General features: G+C 54.7%; 2 protein-coding genes across 2 annotated transcripts; both read right to left on the minus strand.

The window, feature by feature from the left end:
* Positions 1 to 60: 60 nt before the first annotated feature.
* On the minus strand, positions 61 to 4,148 carry TMPRSS12 (transmembrane serine protease 12). Its single transcript, XM_062015327.1, has 6 exons — positions 4,065 to 4,148; positions 3,282 to 3,495; positions 2,318 to 2,501; positions 1,225 to 1,484; positions 777 to 919; positions 61 to 297 (listed from the first exon to the last, which is right to left on the minus strand). Exons 1-6 carry the CDS (start codon positions 4,146 to 4,148, stop codon positions 61 to 63), a joined length of 1,122 nt encoding a protein of 373 aa, XP_061871311.1.
* On the minus strand, positions 3,681 to 6,083 carry TMT1A (thiol methyltransferase 1A). The gene is made up of 2 exons (XM_010205004.2): positions 5,332 to 6,083; positions 3,681 to 4,485 (listed from the first exon to the last, which is right to left on the minus strand). Exons 1-2 carry the CDS (start codon positions 5,833 to 5,835, stop codon positions 4,249 to 4,251), a joined length of 741 nt encoding a protein of 246 aa, XP_010203306.1. The 5' UTR covers positions 5,836 to 6,083; the 3' UTR covers positions 3,681 to 4,248.
* Between the last annotated feature and the right edge of the window lie 11,100 nt (positions 6,084 to 17,183).

The raw sequence follows: 17,183 nt of genomic DNA on the forward strand, positions 1-17,183 counted from the left end.
TCTCTGCAGAGTTTGGACAGGCAGGCCAAGCCTCCACGAGGACGACAACGGTCTGTCCCTTCAGAAAGTCAGTGCTACAGGGATCACAGCTAGGAAGACACTCAGTGTGATGCTCAGGGGACTCACAGCCTCGTTCCTCAGCAGCTCAGCGTTGATCCATCTGCTGTACTGAGACACACGGATGTAGACCCCAGGAAAGTCGGGGCGGCCGCAGCCGAGTCCGAAACTCGCGATCCCCACGAGATGGAACTTGTTGGTGTCGGGGTGGTGACACGCCAGAGGCCCACCACTGTCTCCCTGGAAGTAAACAGCATGAAAAGCCAGTGACACACATCCCCTTCCAGGAAATGACAGAGAGTTCAATCAGGGATGAGCCCACTTGTTTGAAAAGTCAGTTAAGGGAGCTGGAGAGCGGCAGAGAGAGCAGTGGGGCAGCGCTTTAGCAACAGGACAAGGGGTGATGGGATGAAGCTGGAACACAACCAGTTGCATTGAAACACAAGGAAGAAGCATTTCAGTGTGAGCTGAGAGAGCCCTGGCCCAGGCTGCCCAGGGAGGGTGTGGAGGCTCCTTCCTTGGAGCTCTTCAACACCCCCCTGGACACGTTCCTGTGTGACCTGACCTAGGTGGGAGCTGCTTCTGCAGGGGGGTTGCACTGGATGATCTCTGCAGCTCCCTTCCAACCCCACCATTGTGTGATTCTAACTGTGCTGAGATGGTGGGCAGGGGGATGCTCCCCAGCCTCAGCCAGGGCTGGGCACAGTGTCCCCTCTCACCTGGCAGGTGTCGGTGCCTCCCGAGCGGGAGCCAGCACAAAGCATCTTCTCGTCGAGCAGCCCCGCGTAGGCGTCGGAGCCGTTGCAGATGCTGTACGGGATGATTTCCACTCGGGCTTCTTTTAACACAGATGAAGTTGGACCTTGAGTGGAAGAAAGGTGAAAGATTTGCACCTCCAGGTTCTTACAGTGCTCCTTTGTTTCCCGTCCAGCCGGCGTCAGCACGTGTCTGCACGGGGCACACACATCACACCCACTTGTTTAAACTCCAGTGGGTTAAGGACTTGCAGGCTTGGGTTTGAGGAACCCAACTCAAGAGGTTCCCAAACCCACCTGGACACCTTCCCGTGCCCCCTGAGTGAGGGGAACCTGCTTTAGCAGTGGCTGGAGGAGCTCTGCAAGGCCCTTCCCCCCGCTCCCAAGCACCCAGGGACTGTGAGCTGTTCACCTTTCTCAGCCGTGCGGCCCCAGCCGCTGACGAAGCACTCGGTGTGGTTGAGGGGGGCGCTGTGGGGGAGGCAGATGGGCTGGATGTAGTCGCTGTAGCGCACGGCGCGATGCAGTTCAAACACCGCCAGGTCGTTCTCAAACGTTTCTGTCTTGAATCCCGGGTGCACGCTGATGCTTCTGATCTTCCTTCTAGCTGCGTGCTTCCCGTGTTTCCAGAGGTTGTGGGCACCCAAAACAGCCCTCCAGAAATAGGGGTTCCTAAGACAGAGCTCCTGTTATCTCTTAAGGTAAATCCATTTCTTGATGTACTCAGGCATCGTTTTAACCCACCCCCTGCTTTACTGTTGGCTTGTGCACCTTCAGGAAGATGCACTGAAAACCCCACAGTAAGGTTTGTTGGAACAGAGTGGGTTAATTACCATCCTGCCTCTTTTGAACACTCAGTTTGCCTCACCTTGGTGTGAAGGAATAAAGGATATGCATCACCTGGCATAGTGCTCAGCCTTAGCAGCTAAATTTGCTGAAGCCTTAGGCCACAAGCTGTGAACTTTCACACAGATCAGCTGAACTTTTACCCAGTGAAGTAAAAAGAGGCCCCAGAGGCTGGAGAAGGAAGATATGAGCTACAGGTGTCAAGCCAAAGCTGTGGCCTTGGAGATAAGAAAACTCCCTCCAAGGTGGTGAAGGGGAAGGGGCAGCCTCAGCCCTCAAGTGTTTGTGCTGGTCAGAACCATCATGAGACAGGCAGGGAATTGGGACTGTAAAGGTATTTTCAATCTAATGAGATAGCTTTAGATGGCAAAAGTCTGATGGCTCAGAGATCTCTTTGTTTGGGGTCCCTCTGCAGAGTCACCCACCTCAACCTGCTTCTGCTGCTGTACCACTCAGTGAATGAGCTGGCCTCAGCACCACCACCACTCCCTCCCACAGGCCCTGTCACACAGCTTGGGGCTGCACATTGTTTCTGCACCGTGAGAGCTGTTGTGTGCCCCATTGATTTTCCTTCTATTCAGAGATGCCACAGGCAAATGCTTTGCTGGTGGACCATGCCCTCCTCATAGCTCGTGCAGGGCTGCTAACACAGCACGTACTTCCATTGCCAAGCGCAGTGGCCAGCAGTAAGCACAGATTTCTCACTAACTAAAACTCCACCACAAACGTGTGTTTGGCGGATCTGGAGGCTGACTGTCCACGGCCACGCTCCGACCTGGGCATCGTGTCCACCTATGATCCGGGATCCTGACAGGGTGTCTAAGAGCGGCTGCTCTCCACACTCTGCAAAACACAACAGGGTCAGGAGTGTCATTGAATCACACAATGGTTGGGGTTGGAAGGGAGCTGCAGAGCTCATCCAGCCCAACCCCCTGCAGCAGCAGCTCCCACCTAGGTCAGGTCACACAGGAACATGTCCAGGGGGGTGCTGAAGAGCTCCAAGGAAGGAGCCTCCACACCCTCCCTGGGCAGCCTGGGCCAGGGCTCCCTCAGCTCACACTGAAATGCTTCTTCCTTGTGTTTCAATGCAACTGGTTGTGTTCCAGCTCCATCCCATCAGCCCTTGTCCTGGTCCAACAGCAGAAAGCGCTGCCCCAACCTCCTGCCACCCACCATGGACACACTTGGAGCTATTCATGAGCTCCCCCTGAGCTCAGTCTCCTCTGCTCCAGGCTGAACAGCCCCAGGTCCCACAGCCTTTCCTCAGCAGGAAGATCTAAGTGTCGTTCAGACCCAACCCGCTGCTTTTAGTGCACCTGCAGCGTTTGGGGGTGGGGGGGGGGTGGATTTCTTGGTTGGGTTTTTCTTTTACCCCAACTCTCTGCAGGGCTTTTGCTGTTGGCAGCTTCTGGAGATCCCGGGGCTCTTTTTCTGAGGTTGTCTGAAACGTGTTGTCCTTCAGCTGGGTATTTCTCGCGTGTGGGTTTGCTGTGTGAGGGGGGTCCCAAGCGCTGCAGGTCGGGCTGTCTGTGGGGAGCAGCCACAGCCCCGTCCCCCTTTCCCCCCCTCCCTTATCCCCTCAGGCCCCTTCCCGCCCCTTCCCCGCCCACGTAGCCGCGGTACCCTGGTCGCCAGGAGCCCGCGGGGCCGCCAGCCCGGGCAGGGCGGTCGCCAGGAGCGGCAGCAGCAGCAGCCCCGGGCCGAGCCGCATCCTCCGTCGAAGGAGCACAAAATGGCGGCGGCGCGGCCCGGCCCCGCGCGCGGGCCCGCTGAGGCGGCGGCGCCCAAAGAAACCTCCCCCGGAGCCTTGAACGTTAAACACGAGGCTTTTAATGCTCTGCGGATGACAGCGTTACAGGCGGTTAATGGCCCGGGGGCTGACAGGCAGCCAAGCGACCTAAAGGCACGGGTCAGTGCCCTGTGGGGCGGCGGCGGGCCGCCCACACCCCTCACGCCCCTTCACACCCCTTCACGCCCCTTCACACCCCTTCACACCCTTTCACGCCCCTTCACGCCCCTTTACGCCCCTTCACACCCCTTCACACCTCCCCACGCCCCCCGGCGTATGAAATCAAGTCGTGCTGAGCAAAGGTTGGGTGCTGAGGGGCGGGTCCGAGCGTTCCCTCGGCAGAGGCCTGAGGGGATCCTTCCCCAGCGTTACCCACAGGTTCCCTCTCAGAGTCACGGAACGGAATGGTGGGGCTGGGAAAGACCCTTCCCCCTAACACAAAGCTAAAGCAGATTCCCCTCGCTCAGGGGGCACGGGGATGTGTCCAGGTGGGTTTGGGAACCTCCAGAGAAGGAGCCTCCACACCCTCCCTGGGCAGCCTGGCTTTTGAGGCGGTATTTTCCTCCTCCCGCAGCCTCTCCCCGGCGTCCGCCATGGGCTGGTGCAGTCGGCAGTACCAGGGCTTCAGAGGTGTTCAGGAGATTGCCCCCTTGCTTCTCGTCTGATGCTTCAATCAGGATCTTAATTAACTCCTTCACCATGTTACCTAGATTGGGTTTAATCTGTGCTGCGTGGCGTATGTCGATTGTGCCAAGGGGGCTCCGTGGGGACGGGGGGAAGGTTCGGGCATGGCGGCACCAGTTACTTCACGGCGTAGCCCATGATGTGAGGCCGAACGGGCGTCCAGGGCAGAGCGATGCTGATGTGCTGCAGCTTCAGCTCCGAAAAACTGGCCTGTTCCAGATTCTTCCATGTCTCCCTCGTCAGGCAGCATCCATCAAAGATGAGTTTCCAAGTCGGGTAGCAGACTTGCTGCCAAAAATACTTCCAGCTGGAAGGAGAGTCAGCCACGTGCTCTAAGAAATAGAAAGCTCCTCCCTGGAGAAAACAAAAGTCATCTCACAGAGCTGCAGCAGGGGCTGGACGCCCAACTTCCCCCTCCACCCCACCTCTGCTCAAAGCCAAACCAGTGTGAGTGCAGCTTGCTCGCTCATTGGTATTCTCCCACCCCTTTCCCTGCCTGCTTTGTGGCTTTTGTGGCGTCACTCAGAATGGATGTGGCCGGGAGACTTGTAGAGATTCCAAAGGCCTATTCAAAGAGAGTGAGGGATGTGCTTATTGGATCCTTCACTTTTTAATCAGGGCCACAGTTTGTTGTCCTTGTGTTTCAGTGACAGCTGTTAGGATGTCAGGGTTGGTTTTTTTCCCCCAATCCTACCTACACTCCCCAGTTTTTTGACAACCCAGAGGGTTGCCTTGAAAACGGCACTTCAGAGGCTGGGAGCCTGTTGCAAAAATACCCCATCTTTTAAAACCTTCACCGAGGTTGGTGTAGTGCAGGGACCGGGGACTTTAACGAGACCCTTTTCATCGCACAGCCCCGCAGATCTAAGGGGCTTGAAGCAGTTTGTTGACAACTGCAGACCTTCAGCCTCCATCAGAGACCTTCTGACCCAAAGGAAGCCCCGGGGGGGTGTGGGGAGGGACGGCAGCCTCCGTGATTACGCAACTGCTGGCACTTGTAGCTGGCAGCCTGTTGCTTTTAGGGTTTTACTTTCCAGAACCAAACAGGCCGACTCCTGCTTTGCACCTTTTAGCAAGCGCAGAGGGGGGTTGCGGGGAAACAAACCGGGTCTGGTTCCTAAGGTCAGATCTTTAAGTCTGTGCCTTGCCCTTGGATGAGATGCTAAAGGCCACAGCGAGAGGTTTGATTCAGATACTCACTGGTCTGAGCACCCGCAGAGCTTCCTTCAGGGTGCCGTTCACGTTGTGCACGGAGCACAGGACCAAGGTGCAGATGACGACGTCCACAGAAGCGCTGGGCACCTGGTGCAGGTCTTCTCCTGGAGCTACCAGGAAACGCTCGTAGTGGACATGCTGGTTCTTGGCCATGTTCCTCGAGAGGGTTTGCTCGAAGTTGGGGTTTATGTCTGTGCACGTGACTTTGCAACCCGGGGGGTAGAACTGGAAGTTCATCCCGCAGCCGGTGCCGATCTCCAGCAGCTTCAGCTCTCCCGACGGGCTCTTGAAGTCCACCAGGTTACGAAACAGCTCCTGCTTCATCTTCTTTGCTTTCCTTTCGTGAATTGCAGAGATCTTCTCTAAGACGAAAGGGAAAAACACCTTCCTACAGAAAGGCTGCCAGAAGCCCAGGAAGGACAGGAGGTAGATGGGCATGGCGAGCAGCGCCAGGCAGGCGCGGAGCAGGAGGACGCCGAGCCCCGGCATGTCGCGGGGGGCAGAGGATCCCTCTGAGCAAAACCACTTCTGCTGTGTGTGAGAGCCCTTGGAACTCTCACACAGCTGCACTGTGCTTGCCCTGTGCTTCCTGAAGTGTATTCAGCTCCTCGGATTGGTTTGGTAGGCTTCTGTGTGGAGAGGGTTTTGAAGTCGAGTCACGGGCAAGGAAAGAGAAGAGAGGGACTGTACACCCCGCTCCCAGGCGTCCCAGCCCCGGCAGAGGAGGAGCTACCAGGCTGTTAGGTAACCGGGATAAACTGAGCAGGACAACTTTGTAACGGCTGGCACAGTGTCAGAAGTCTCCCTAATTTGGTCATTCAGTGCTCAGCAGTTTCAGGTTACAGGTCACATCTCTTAAAGCAACAATGTGTTGTGTTTAATGAGCTGAGGGAAGTGCATCTGAACTCTGGGTTTGCTGTGGGCGTTCCGTGAGGAGTTTGATGGACATTTCAGTTGAAACACGTTTGTTTAAGAGTTGATTTTCCCCCACGAGTTGATTTTCCCTGGACGAGCTGGTCAGCTGCTCACTCTGCGCTCTGTCTGCAGCAGCAGATTTCAGTCTTTCCACTTTGTGGACACACACAGAACACTTTGTGCCTGCGGGATCGTTTGCAGAGGACGAGCTTGCTTTTCTTTGCCATCTTTCAGACCTTCCACAGTGTCTTGGTTTGTTTATTTTCCCCCTGGTAGCTGGCACAGGGCTGTGTTTTGGACTCAGTGCAGAATAAGGTGACGTTTTGGTTGCTGCTGAGCAGTGTTTGTCCTATGTGAAGGGGTTTTGTGTTCCCTGTGCCCTGGCAGCGAGGAGGTGCACTAGAAGCTGGGAGGGAGCACAGCCAGGAGAGCTGGTCTGAACAAACCAAAGGGCTGTTCCATACCATGGTACATCAGGCCCAGTACAGAAACTGGGGGGAGCTGGTGGGGAGAAGCCAGTCACTGCTGGGGCATCCATCAGCGTGTGGGGAGCAATTGCTCTGAGCATCATCTTTCATGGGGTCTATTCCTCTCTCTTTTTGTTACCATCCTTTTCATCACCATGACTATTTCAGCTGTTAAACTGTTCTTGTCCCAACCCATGAGTTTTACCCAGTTCTCACCCCCGAGCCATGCCGGGGTGCGGGGGGGGACGCCGCAGCGAGCGGCTGCGTGGTGCCGGGTCACGGCTGAGCGACGAGCTGCAGGGGACAGCTTTGGCTTTCGCGTGAGTGACGGGTGGTCCCGGTGGCTCGTGAGTTTCCTCCTCCCTCTAGCGGTAACGAAGCAAATGCAAAGTCAGACGGCTTTATGAAGCAGCTCTGCCGCCGGACCTTCGCACCTCCACCTTGTGGCAGCCGCGGGAGGGAAACAAATCGAACAGTGGGAATTCCGTTCTGTGTAGAGCGGTTGGATGTGTATGGAGCATAAAACAGGGGCATTAATGCATCCTCATAAGCTGTCCCAGGTTTTAACTCCTTGCTGCTGTACTGCAGGATCATGGAATCATAGAATGGTGGGGGTTGGAAGGGACCTGTAGAGATCATCAAGGAACCCGTAGAGATGAACTAGAAGCAGGTTCATGAGGGGCTAAAAGAGTGACACCTTCTCCTGGGATGCTCAGGGAGTTTACCTGGAAACACTTCTAATGAAACTTGTGGCTTCTCAGAGACCTCTCTAGATAGAGGGAGAGGAGAAATTAAGAGTTTACACATATCAAACCCATTAGCAGAGCACAACAAAGGGGTCTGAGGATGTGGATGATGGAATGACAGCGTTTTGCAGGGGAGATGAAACTTGTGCCACCTGATTTGACAAATGCCAGTCATCTCCCCGTGGAAAGAGGAGTTCTGGGTTTTGCTTTGGCAGTGTTAGCATCTCATGGCCAGTGAGAGCTGTGCCTAGTGTGAACTGGTGCAGGGATGAGCATTTCTCTGAACAGAGGAGTCCTGTCAGTGACTGTGCTGGCACCGGCCAACGAGCTCCTGCTCGTAAATGTGTTTCATAATGGGAAGGCTGAAAGGAAAATGCTGGTACTGATGCTGTATCTATTATGCATGTGTCCTGTGTGGGGAGTATTAGAGGTTGAGCTTTTTTCCCCTCTGCCCTTAGAAAAACTTGAGCCTTCTGTACTTGCTCCTGTGCATCTTCTGTTCCCTTTCATCCCTCTCCCCTTCTCAGTCTCCACGATCCTGGCTGAAATGTGTGGTGACCACTTTTCTGGTCACTGTGCAGCAGCCCCTTTCCCGCAGCTCTAGCCAGAAAACCCATCTACCCAATGGAAGAACATGGCTCTGGGTTTTCTGTGGGTATTCAGGAAGGGTCTCATGCTTTTGTTCTGGGCAGCCAGCTGCTGCTCAGAGGCTGAGGGTAAAGGAAAACCTTCTGTAAAGCATGGGGAGAAGTACTGAAGGGAAGTCCCGTGTCCCACAGGGACCTGTTTACATTCCATAGTCATTCCAGCTACTAAACTTTCTGGTGGGCCCTCAGGGTGTCTGTTGGAGCAAAGCTACAGTCACCTGGTTGTTCTCACAGAGGCACAGACACCTTCCTTGCTTTGCAGAGGCGTTTGTGTGACATATCCCTGCCCACAAAGCCGGGCAACTGACGAGGCAGCTCAGAGGTTGCTGCTCTGAAGGTGAAGGGAGAAGTGCAGGCTGGAGTGATGAAATAAGGAAAAGGCAGTGTCCTTATCAAGCATTTTTCCTTTTCTTTTTGTGCTGAGCAGCTGTGTGCTCCTTAAAGGGACAGCACAGTGCCAGGTGGTTGCTGTGCAGCTCCAGAGGCACAGAATTAGCTCTGTTGCCTAAGTTCTGGGTGGTTTTGTTCTCTTTTAACCCAGCAAAGGGATTTGTGTGTTTGTTCTTAGCTTTCCTGCTCTGATCACAGGCCAGCAGACCCGTGAGCTGGAGTGGTAATCTTTATCTGCTTTACAAGTGGTAATATTTATCTGCTTTCCAAGGCATCATTCTTTTGGAAATGGGTGCGTTTTCTGGGGATTCCCTTTCAGCTTGGCTTGGGAGAATGGACTGAGGATCAGAGGGTGGATGGGGCAGCCAGCAGAGGTCTGACCCTGTTTAGGCATTGTGCAGAACTCCTGCCTGGGGCAGAGAAGATCCTCAGCTGTGCCAGGATCACCCAGCTCCATCAGGAGTTGCTGTTTTGTTTTGTTATGACCCTTCAGCCTCTGAGGGCATTGGTTGACCTATTTATTCCCTTAAGCACCTTGCTTAAAGATACCTTATACAACCTGTAATAACACCCCAGGGGCCCCACAATGTCCTTGAAGTATTTCTGGTGCGCGGCCGCCCCGAAGGGCCCCTGTGCCCGCAGCTCCTGCCGCTCGCTGGGTGCCCTACTTGGAGCCCGCTGCCTCCTGCCCGCCCTTCGAGCTGCCAGCACCCTTTGCTGTCTAGAGAAGGGGCTTTTCATTCATCTGTGCCACCTAACTTTGACCTCTGGATGCTTCAGTGCTCTGTATTTGGGAGATACGGTCCCTTTTCTCAGCAGTTTGCTATTGAAGGGATTTTCCCCCCCCTCATATTTTGGTGTTGTTATTTCCACTTCACATCTGCTGGAAACTTCAGCCTTGGTGAGAACCAGGAAGGTCCAGCTTGGACTGAAGCTTCCTCAGATTCCATAGCAGCAGATTTAATGGGTGTGTGAGTGCTTTGGATTAGCTATGGCTTGCTACATCTCCAGTTGGTAGGTTGCCTCTCCCCTCTTGTCACGGGAGGGTAGTGCCATAAATGTGAGGGATGTAAAGTGGGGGCAGGTTTAGTTCCTGAGCCATTTCTAAAGCAAGATAAATGAGTTTTCCAGCACAGGGCTGTGTCCTGCCAGTGCATCTGCACAGCACACAGCTCCTTAAAGAGGACATTTCTGCATGGTGGGTACTTTTTTTCCCTAAGCCAGCAGCCTAACACAGAGTTTGAGGTTGTTCTTTCAGCAACACAGGCACAGTTCTTATCGAGAACAGCAGCTACATAACCACAAAGACTGATCCTAAAATTGGAGTCATGAACTACAAGTGTAGCATTATGGGAAGAAATTCTGTGTATTAAAGGAAGAGGAGTTGTCTCTTGGATGGAGAGGAGTAACTTGGGTCAATTATTACAACTCTCTTATTCACTGTATTGCTGGGAAAAACCCCAGCAATGTGCATATACAGTACCCTGTGGTAGACTCCCACCTCTCCAGGGAGCTGCTGGGTGCTGGGGAGCTCCACAGCCCCCAAGGAAGGACCACAGAGGAGACATTTGATGTCCCAGCTCGCAGTTAGAAGGAAGAAGCTGCTCAGATCCAAGGGGCATCACAGCCTCTATGGCATCAGTGTCACTGGGGCACTGTAGTATTTCTTTTTTGTACCATCTTCCTGTTTCCAGGTAGCCCAGGGATGAGGTGATGGGGCTCTTCTCAGTGATGCAACCCCCTGAGTTTTAGCTTATCCTCAAACCATAAGTGGAAAGAAAAGGAAGGGGAAGTGTTTTGCTGCTGCAAAGGTTTCCTTTCACACCGACGATCACCCGTGTGTTGGTTGTGGGACTTTTCCACTTGTTTCTGGCCCATTCCCCGTGTGGAGAGTGAATCCAGGAGCGGTGAAGCAGCGGCCAGAGCAAAGTTCACCTCCAGTAGTTGGAAATTCTTGTCGTGGAGCCACGCTGAGACGCGGGATGCTGATGGCCACGGGGGGCTGATGGCCTCAGGGTGCTGATGATCTTGGGGTACTGATGGTCTCGGGGTGCTGATGGCCATGGGGTGTTGATGGTCTCGGGGTGCTGATGGCCTAGGGGTGCTGATGGCCACGGGGTGATGATGGTCTTGGGGTGCTGATGGCCACGAGGGGCTGATGGTCTTGGGGTGCTGACAGTCTCGGGGTGCTGATGGTCTCGGGGGGCTGATGGCCACGGGGTGATGATGGTCTTGGGGTGCTGATGGCCTCAGGGTGCTGATGGCCTCGGGGTTCTGATGGCCTCAGGGTGCATCCCTTCCTCGGGGTGCTGATGGTCTCAGGGTACTGATGGTCTCGGGGTGCTGATGGCCACGAGGGGCTGATGGTCTCGGGGTGCTGATGGCCACGGGGGGCTGTTGGCCACCCGGGCGAGCTCAGCCTCTCCCGCACCGCCAGCCTTTTCCCCGCCGTGGTTCCCGATGTCTCGGATGATCGCGGTTGGGGCCGGCGCTGTGAGCTCCGCAGGCTCGGCTCGGGGTGGGGGGCAGCCCAGCATAGGGCTCATCCCGGGGGTGTATCCCCCCCTCCCCGCCGCCCCCGCTGCCGGAGCGGGGGGTTCCCCGCGCGTTCCCCCGGCCGGCAGCCGCGCGGGCGGGCGCGGGGAGTTTCGCCACGGTCCCTCCGGCGGTGCGGGGAGGGGAAGGGGCGGGGGGGGGCGGCACTGCGCGCGCGGGGTGCGGGGTAGGGGTGGGGGGTGGGGGGGGGGGGGGCAGCGCAGGCAGCGCACCAAGATGGCGATAACCGCAGTTCCTCCTGCAGCTCCCCCACCGCCGCAGTCCAGCAACGCCTTGCGGGAGACGCGTTAGTGCAGCGGCCACAGTAAGTTGCAGCCCCGGCGCGGGGCCCCCGCGGGAGGTGCCTGGGGGGGGTCTCACAGCCTCTGCTCCCCGCAATTTTTAATGTGTTTTCTTTTTTAATTCATGCCCCCCCCCACCTTTCCCTCCTTCCCCCTCCCCGCAGCAGACGACTCTTTCCCCCTGCCCCCACCCCCGGGCGAGGGCTTTGCCGCAGAGCGATTTTTCGGCAGGTCTTGGCTTGCATGGGGAAAGATCTCTGGTGCAGTCGGGAGCCGGCCGCGGGGGGCTGGGGTAGCCCCCTGCCCCAAATCCGCCTCCTCCCCGGCAGCGGGTTGCGGCGAGGGGGTGGCCCTGAGAGCCTTTCGCCTCTTCGTCGCTCTGGGGAGATCGCCCCGATGGATGCCCGTTGGCTCTGCGCTCAGGGAGGGGGGTACCGGGGTGCCCCCCGCTTCCTTCCCCATCCATCACCGCCCTCCACGCCCCAGCGGCAGCCGGGATCCTGGGGGCTCCCGGGGCAGCCCCTGCCCCATCTGGGAGAAGGTCCATTCCCCCCCCAGCCTCGCTGGGGAGGGGGGATTGCCGGCCCCCCAGACGGCCGCCTCTGCGGCCCCGGGCTCGGCCTTCCCCCGGCCGGGAGGCAGGGGCTGGGAGGGGGCGATCGCCCTCTATTCACACCCTCGGCCTGAAGCAGCCAGAGCTCCCCTCTCTTCATCCCTCCTACAACCCGGGGGGCCCTTCATCCAGGCCCCTAAATTCAGGGCTGTGCTCTTTGTCTGCATTGTGGGGAGGGATAATCGGAGTTGCTGTTGGTGTCCCTTCCCCTCCGCAGCCCTGCAGAGCTGGTACATCCCCCACAACCCCCGTTCGGCATCCCGAGGCTCCCGCTGCCAGGGGAGGGGGAGAAGTTGGAGGACAGAGTTTTGTGGGGGAGATGCATGGGGCAGCTTTGAGATTCCAGCCTGACCCAGATGTTGGCATCACGGTTTGTGCTCCTGGTTCCTTCCACCACACAGATTTGGGGGGAATGCTGAGGGTGTATGTATATATATGTATCTCATTTTTCCCCTTCCTGAGGTGGGGGAATTGCATGTTCAAAAGGTTTTTTTTCCTTCTGTTAAAAATCTGGGTGTCTTCTTCCCCTCCCCCTTTCCTTTCTGGTGCAAATTATGCCCAGCTGATGTGGGGGTGGGGAAGCTGGAGGAGACGCTCCACACGGCAGTAGCTGCAGATGATCCGAGGTAAAGTCTAAAAGTCTGACGGGAAGGGGAGCGTGTGTGAGCAGAAAAGCCTGTGCATGCGGCTCTGGCCTTCCGTGAGGGGATTTGGGAGAGGGAATCCAGGTGTGGCTCATCCACCTCCCATATGTGCGTGCTGCAGGAGGTTGCAGGAGATCCCCGAGGGGCTGGACGGGTGGGGGTGGGCTTGCAGGGTGCCGGTGGCGTTGCTGTTGGGTGTAGACACGTAACCTGGTCCTTGTAGCGCTGCAGCGTTCCACCCCCGGCGGGAACCCACGACCTGTATGTCCTCATTTCACACTGGGGAAGAGTTAACGATGAGCAACGAGGGTGTTGTAGGAGCCCGATTGCCCCCTCCTGCTGGTGTCTTTAGAGGCAAAAAGGGACGAAGGCATTACATCAGTGGTTTCCTCACGGCTGAAGGCCGGCAGTTGTGCTTCAGAGGGACGGGGAGGTGGAAGTGTTGTTGCATGGGAGCGCTCAGTTTTCCCTCTTTGTGTGAAACCACGTAGGCACAGACGGGCAGAGTGCAGGAGACTGCCTGGAGCCGGGGGCAGGGGGCGTGTGTGCGGGTGCACGCGTTGCCCCCCGCGCCCGTGGTGCTGAAGCGGACAGCTCCCGGCCCCGCGCGCTCCCGCGGCCCCGCGCCGCCGCCGGTTCGAGCCCGGGGACGGTGCCCTGAGGTGTCGGTAGCCCCCGGGGCGACCGCGGAGGGACGACGGTGAATGCCCCTCCGAGTGACCAACCAGCGGGCAGCGTGATTCCGTTTCGCAAAGGCTCGTCGTGTTCTCGGTCTGCGGCGTGTTCTCAGCTCGGCGGCCGTTTGAACTGAAATGATGAAGAAGGCGGCTGAAGGGCCGCTGGGTCAGTTTTGACGTGTTTCGGCCGTTGTACAGTGTCATTCATCCCAGGTGAAAGGATCTGGACCTGTTACAAATCATTTAGCCAGTTATATAAGCGCACACGTATGGCTTGTGTCTAGATCACGGTATGGATAATGTACAGCTCCGTGGGGCAAAGATAATTGGGTGAATATTTTGTGAAGAGAGGTGGGAAGCTAGGTCTTTATTAGAGGAGGATTGCATGTCACCAGAAATTGAGCAGGAGTGTACTTTCGTTCTGGGTTAAAGGAGATGAAGTAAAACAAAAGTCAACGTTGAGTGAAAGCGAAGCAGCTTGAAAATCTAAATCACAGTATCATCTTCCTGCTCTTCATTGCTCTGTCTGTGCTCATCTTGAGTTTGCTGGGCTTGTTTAGCATGCTTTTTCATTGAAATGACCTGATGAAACTCTACATATCACTTGATCCTCACTATTTTTCAATGAGCAGAGGGCTGGGCCCCAGGGCTGTATGTGAGCCGGGCACTCGTGTGCATGCGGTCACCTGATTGCCATTCACCATCGATCCTTGCTCCCCAAGGGCTGGGAGTGCCACTGCCAGCAACAAATACACTGCAACCTGCAATTTACTGTTGTGTTCAAGGGAATGGCTTAGGGTAGAGAAAGCATGCTGAGATGTCAAACCAAAAGCACCAGAGCTGAGAATGAGCACGGGGAAAAGAAGGTTCTGTTAGTGGTAGGAGGGTTGAGAGCTGTTCCTCGGGGCTTGAAGCTGCCGGGGTTCAGGAAGAGCAGAATGCTTGGATTTTCTTCCTAATGCCCTTTGTCCCACTTCTGTGTGGAATGGATCATCTGGCCTGGGTGAAGAGGTGGCTGCTCGCTGCAGAAGCCTGTTAAAAGTCTTCCTTGAGATTAGCTCAGGTCCAAGACTGGCTTTTAACACTTTGTGTGAACTCATGAAGACCGTCTTCAGATGCTGTCCCAGAGTCGGAGTGACTTCTGCCTTCTCTTGCCTGAGCCTTGTCCTGCAACAGAGTGTTGCCTGACAGAGCACAGCAGCACACAGGAGAGTTTAAACAGAGTAGCCAGCGGGGTCTGACCTGTAGCCAAGCTGTGAAATTGCTCCTTTCTGTCAACAGCCATTTCAGAATGCAAAAGTCTCGCTGTTTGAAACCTCAAGGTCTCCTTCCACGTTACCTGTGCTGCTCCTGTGCCACGAGAAAGGAGTGAGGAGTCTATCTTTTTAAATAAAACACTCTCAGCAGTTCATTCCAGGAGGATTTCTCTCCTTTCTTCCCCCCAAAATAGCCATACTAATGTTTTTTGCTGCTGAATAGCACATGACACGCTGTGAGCTGCTGTACAGGTGGTGGTCTTCAAGTTACACCAAGAAAAGCTCCGTTGCTAGAGAAGTAGGGTTCAGAAAGTACTGAAAACAACTAAACTCTCTCTCCTTTCTCTCCTTTTCACTCCATTTGTACACTGTTACTTATCTTTGCTGGAACTCGCCACACGAATTCCAAACCCAAATCAAATTATACCCACACGCAGCCGTTTGTGCTTCCAAAGTGTGCAGTTTGGCTCCTGAGAGAGGAGGTGGTGCCCAGCTGGGATCAGAAGCTCCTACAGCTTGTTGGGGCAAACTCAGCCATACCCATCTCTCTTTGGCCGTGGGGATGGGGTTTATGAAAGGATCCTTTTCACCAGGGCAGTTGAGGCTCATCACAAATAGTTGATGTCACCAGTGCTTCGACCTCATTTTCTCTTCATGGCTAAAGGGCACGACCAGGTATATAAACTGAATCGCTTCTCTTACTAGTGCTAGACAGGAATATCATCGTTCTGAAGACAAGAATGATGAAGCTTGGAGCTTTTTAGGCTCTCACACAGCAGAGTTTTGGAGGGCTGTTCATCTCCACTGCGTTTCTTTCTGCCCCAGCCACACGTGTCGCGGTGGCTTGCGGAAAAGTTGGTGTTGAAGGACTCTCTGGAAGGAACTGAATGGTGTGAGTGACTGAATCTTGCAAATTAATAAGTGGAGAAATGTTTTAAAGCAAAGATATTGCCTCAAAAAGTGTTTTCTAATTTATTTTGACAATCAGCCTGAATAATTCATTAGAATATTTCATAATGTGCCAGTAAATGGACTGCTGGGAACATTTAGGAAGGAATAATTAAGTCTTAGCAACTGGACACCTCAGAACAGCATTATTTCTCTTTTCTGGTGCAGAGTCTTTACAACATGTGTGTGTCTTGGCCCCAGGGAGTTGTTCAGGTGCCCAGGCCAAACTCCTTGAGCACCCTGAAGCCGCAGGGACTGATCCCCAGCAGCGCAGGGTTGTTCCTGGTGCAGGTGTCTGTAGCTCAGTAAGACATGTGCCCTCTCCTCCCTCTCTACCTGGATGCTGGGTCTTTACCACAGTTTTCAGAGCTTTTCTCTTGTTAAAGGTTGAGGAATCACGTGTGGGAAGCACCAGAATAAACCCTAGCATTGATTCTCACCCATTGCTTTTTGTCCCAGTGAGACCCTACTCAGTTGCCAAATAAAATGTAGAAGCTTTGTAGTTTAAAGCAGCTCACTGTGCAGAACAGCCCAGGCCAGGGGGGCTGCTGTGGGAGTGTCTTTATTGATAAAGAGGAGCCCCACAGCTCTGCTAGAACAGGCACTTGTCTGGCTCTGGGGTGCAGGACTGTGACTGATGGCTGTCGGCAGCGCTAAAGGCTGTTACATACGACCCGTTACTAACGGGGTTGGAGCCTGGGAGAGTCTCAGTGCTAGTGATGAGCTTCCAGTCCAACCACTGATTGTCAGGTCACCTTGGACAAATGATTTTGTGTCTCTTTCTCCAGAGAAACTTTTCTACTTAATCCTGAGCTCTTCAGGAGGAAGAAGCTGTATGAGTCTGTGATTCCATTGACACGTGGATGAGCTCTTCAAGTAGTTTTCTTTTAAACAACGAAGTAATTACTTGGTTTTTGAATACCCTCTAGTAGCTAATTGCAACACACAGAAAGGGAAAGGGATGACACCAGAAAGCTTTACTGAAATGGGCAGACTGGAGCTCGAATTTGCACAAGCAGAGACGCGCTGGCACCCTCCTTCCATGGGGCTGGTTCTCGTTCTGTCCTTCCAGTGGGTAGTGAGGAACCCCTCTTTGGTAAAGGCTGACAGCTATTTGAGGAGTAATATCTTATCCTCATGGGGAAGTTTTGTATTGCTGTTGAGGTTTCCTCCCTGCTGAGAAAAATGGTAACTCTTGAAAGTGGAAACCCTGGGTGCACTCACCATTTGCTGCACAGCTCCAGCCTACAGGCACTCCAGACTGGCTGGAGCTCAGAAATACCCTGGGTAGCTCTGTCTGGGTATGCTGAGCAAAGGTAAAGATCACAGGTTGGCTCCTGTCTTGTGGAATGCTGTGCTCTCAAAGATGTGAAAACTACTCTCATTTAAGGAACTAAATAACTATTCCATTCCCACCTTCCAGTTTCCATCCTGGTTTTGTCCATTATCCTAATATAAGGTAATTTACTGGGAAAACAAAGTCAGGACAGGCAAGAACTTCCCAAGAACAGAGCAGGTCACTGTTCCACATTGACACCAATCCAGTAACAGCTCTACAAGTACCAAGTGCTGAAACAAAAGCTGCTGCTCCCAGCTTCAGCAGCAGCGTGAGCACAAGAACGGGGAGCACGAGGCAGACCTGTACCCTGCTCCATCTCTGTGGCACCCCAAGTGTCTCTCTTAGGAACAAGCTCTTT

Source organism: Colius striatus, chromosome 26 (assembly GCF_028858725.1).
Source record: "Colius striatus isolate bColStr4 chromosome 26, bColStr4.1.hap1, whole genome shotgun sequence".
NCBI classification, from domain to species: domain Eukaryota; kingdom Metazoa; phylum Chordata; class Aves; order Coliiformes; family Coliidae; genus Colius; species Colius striatus.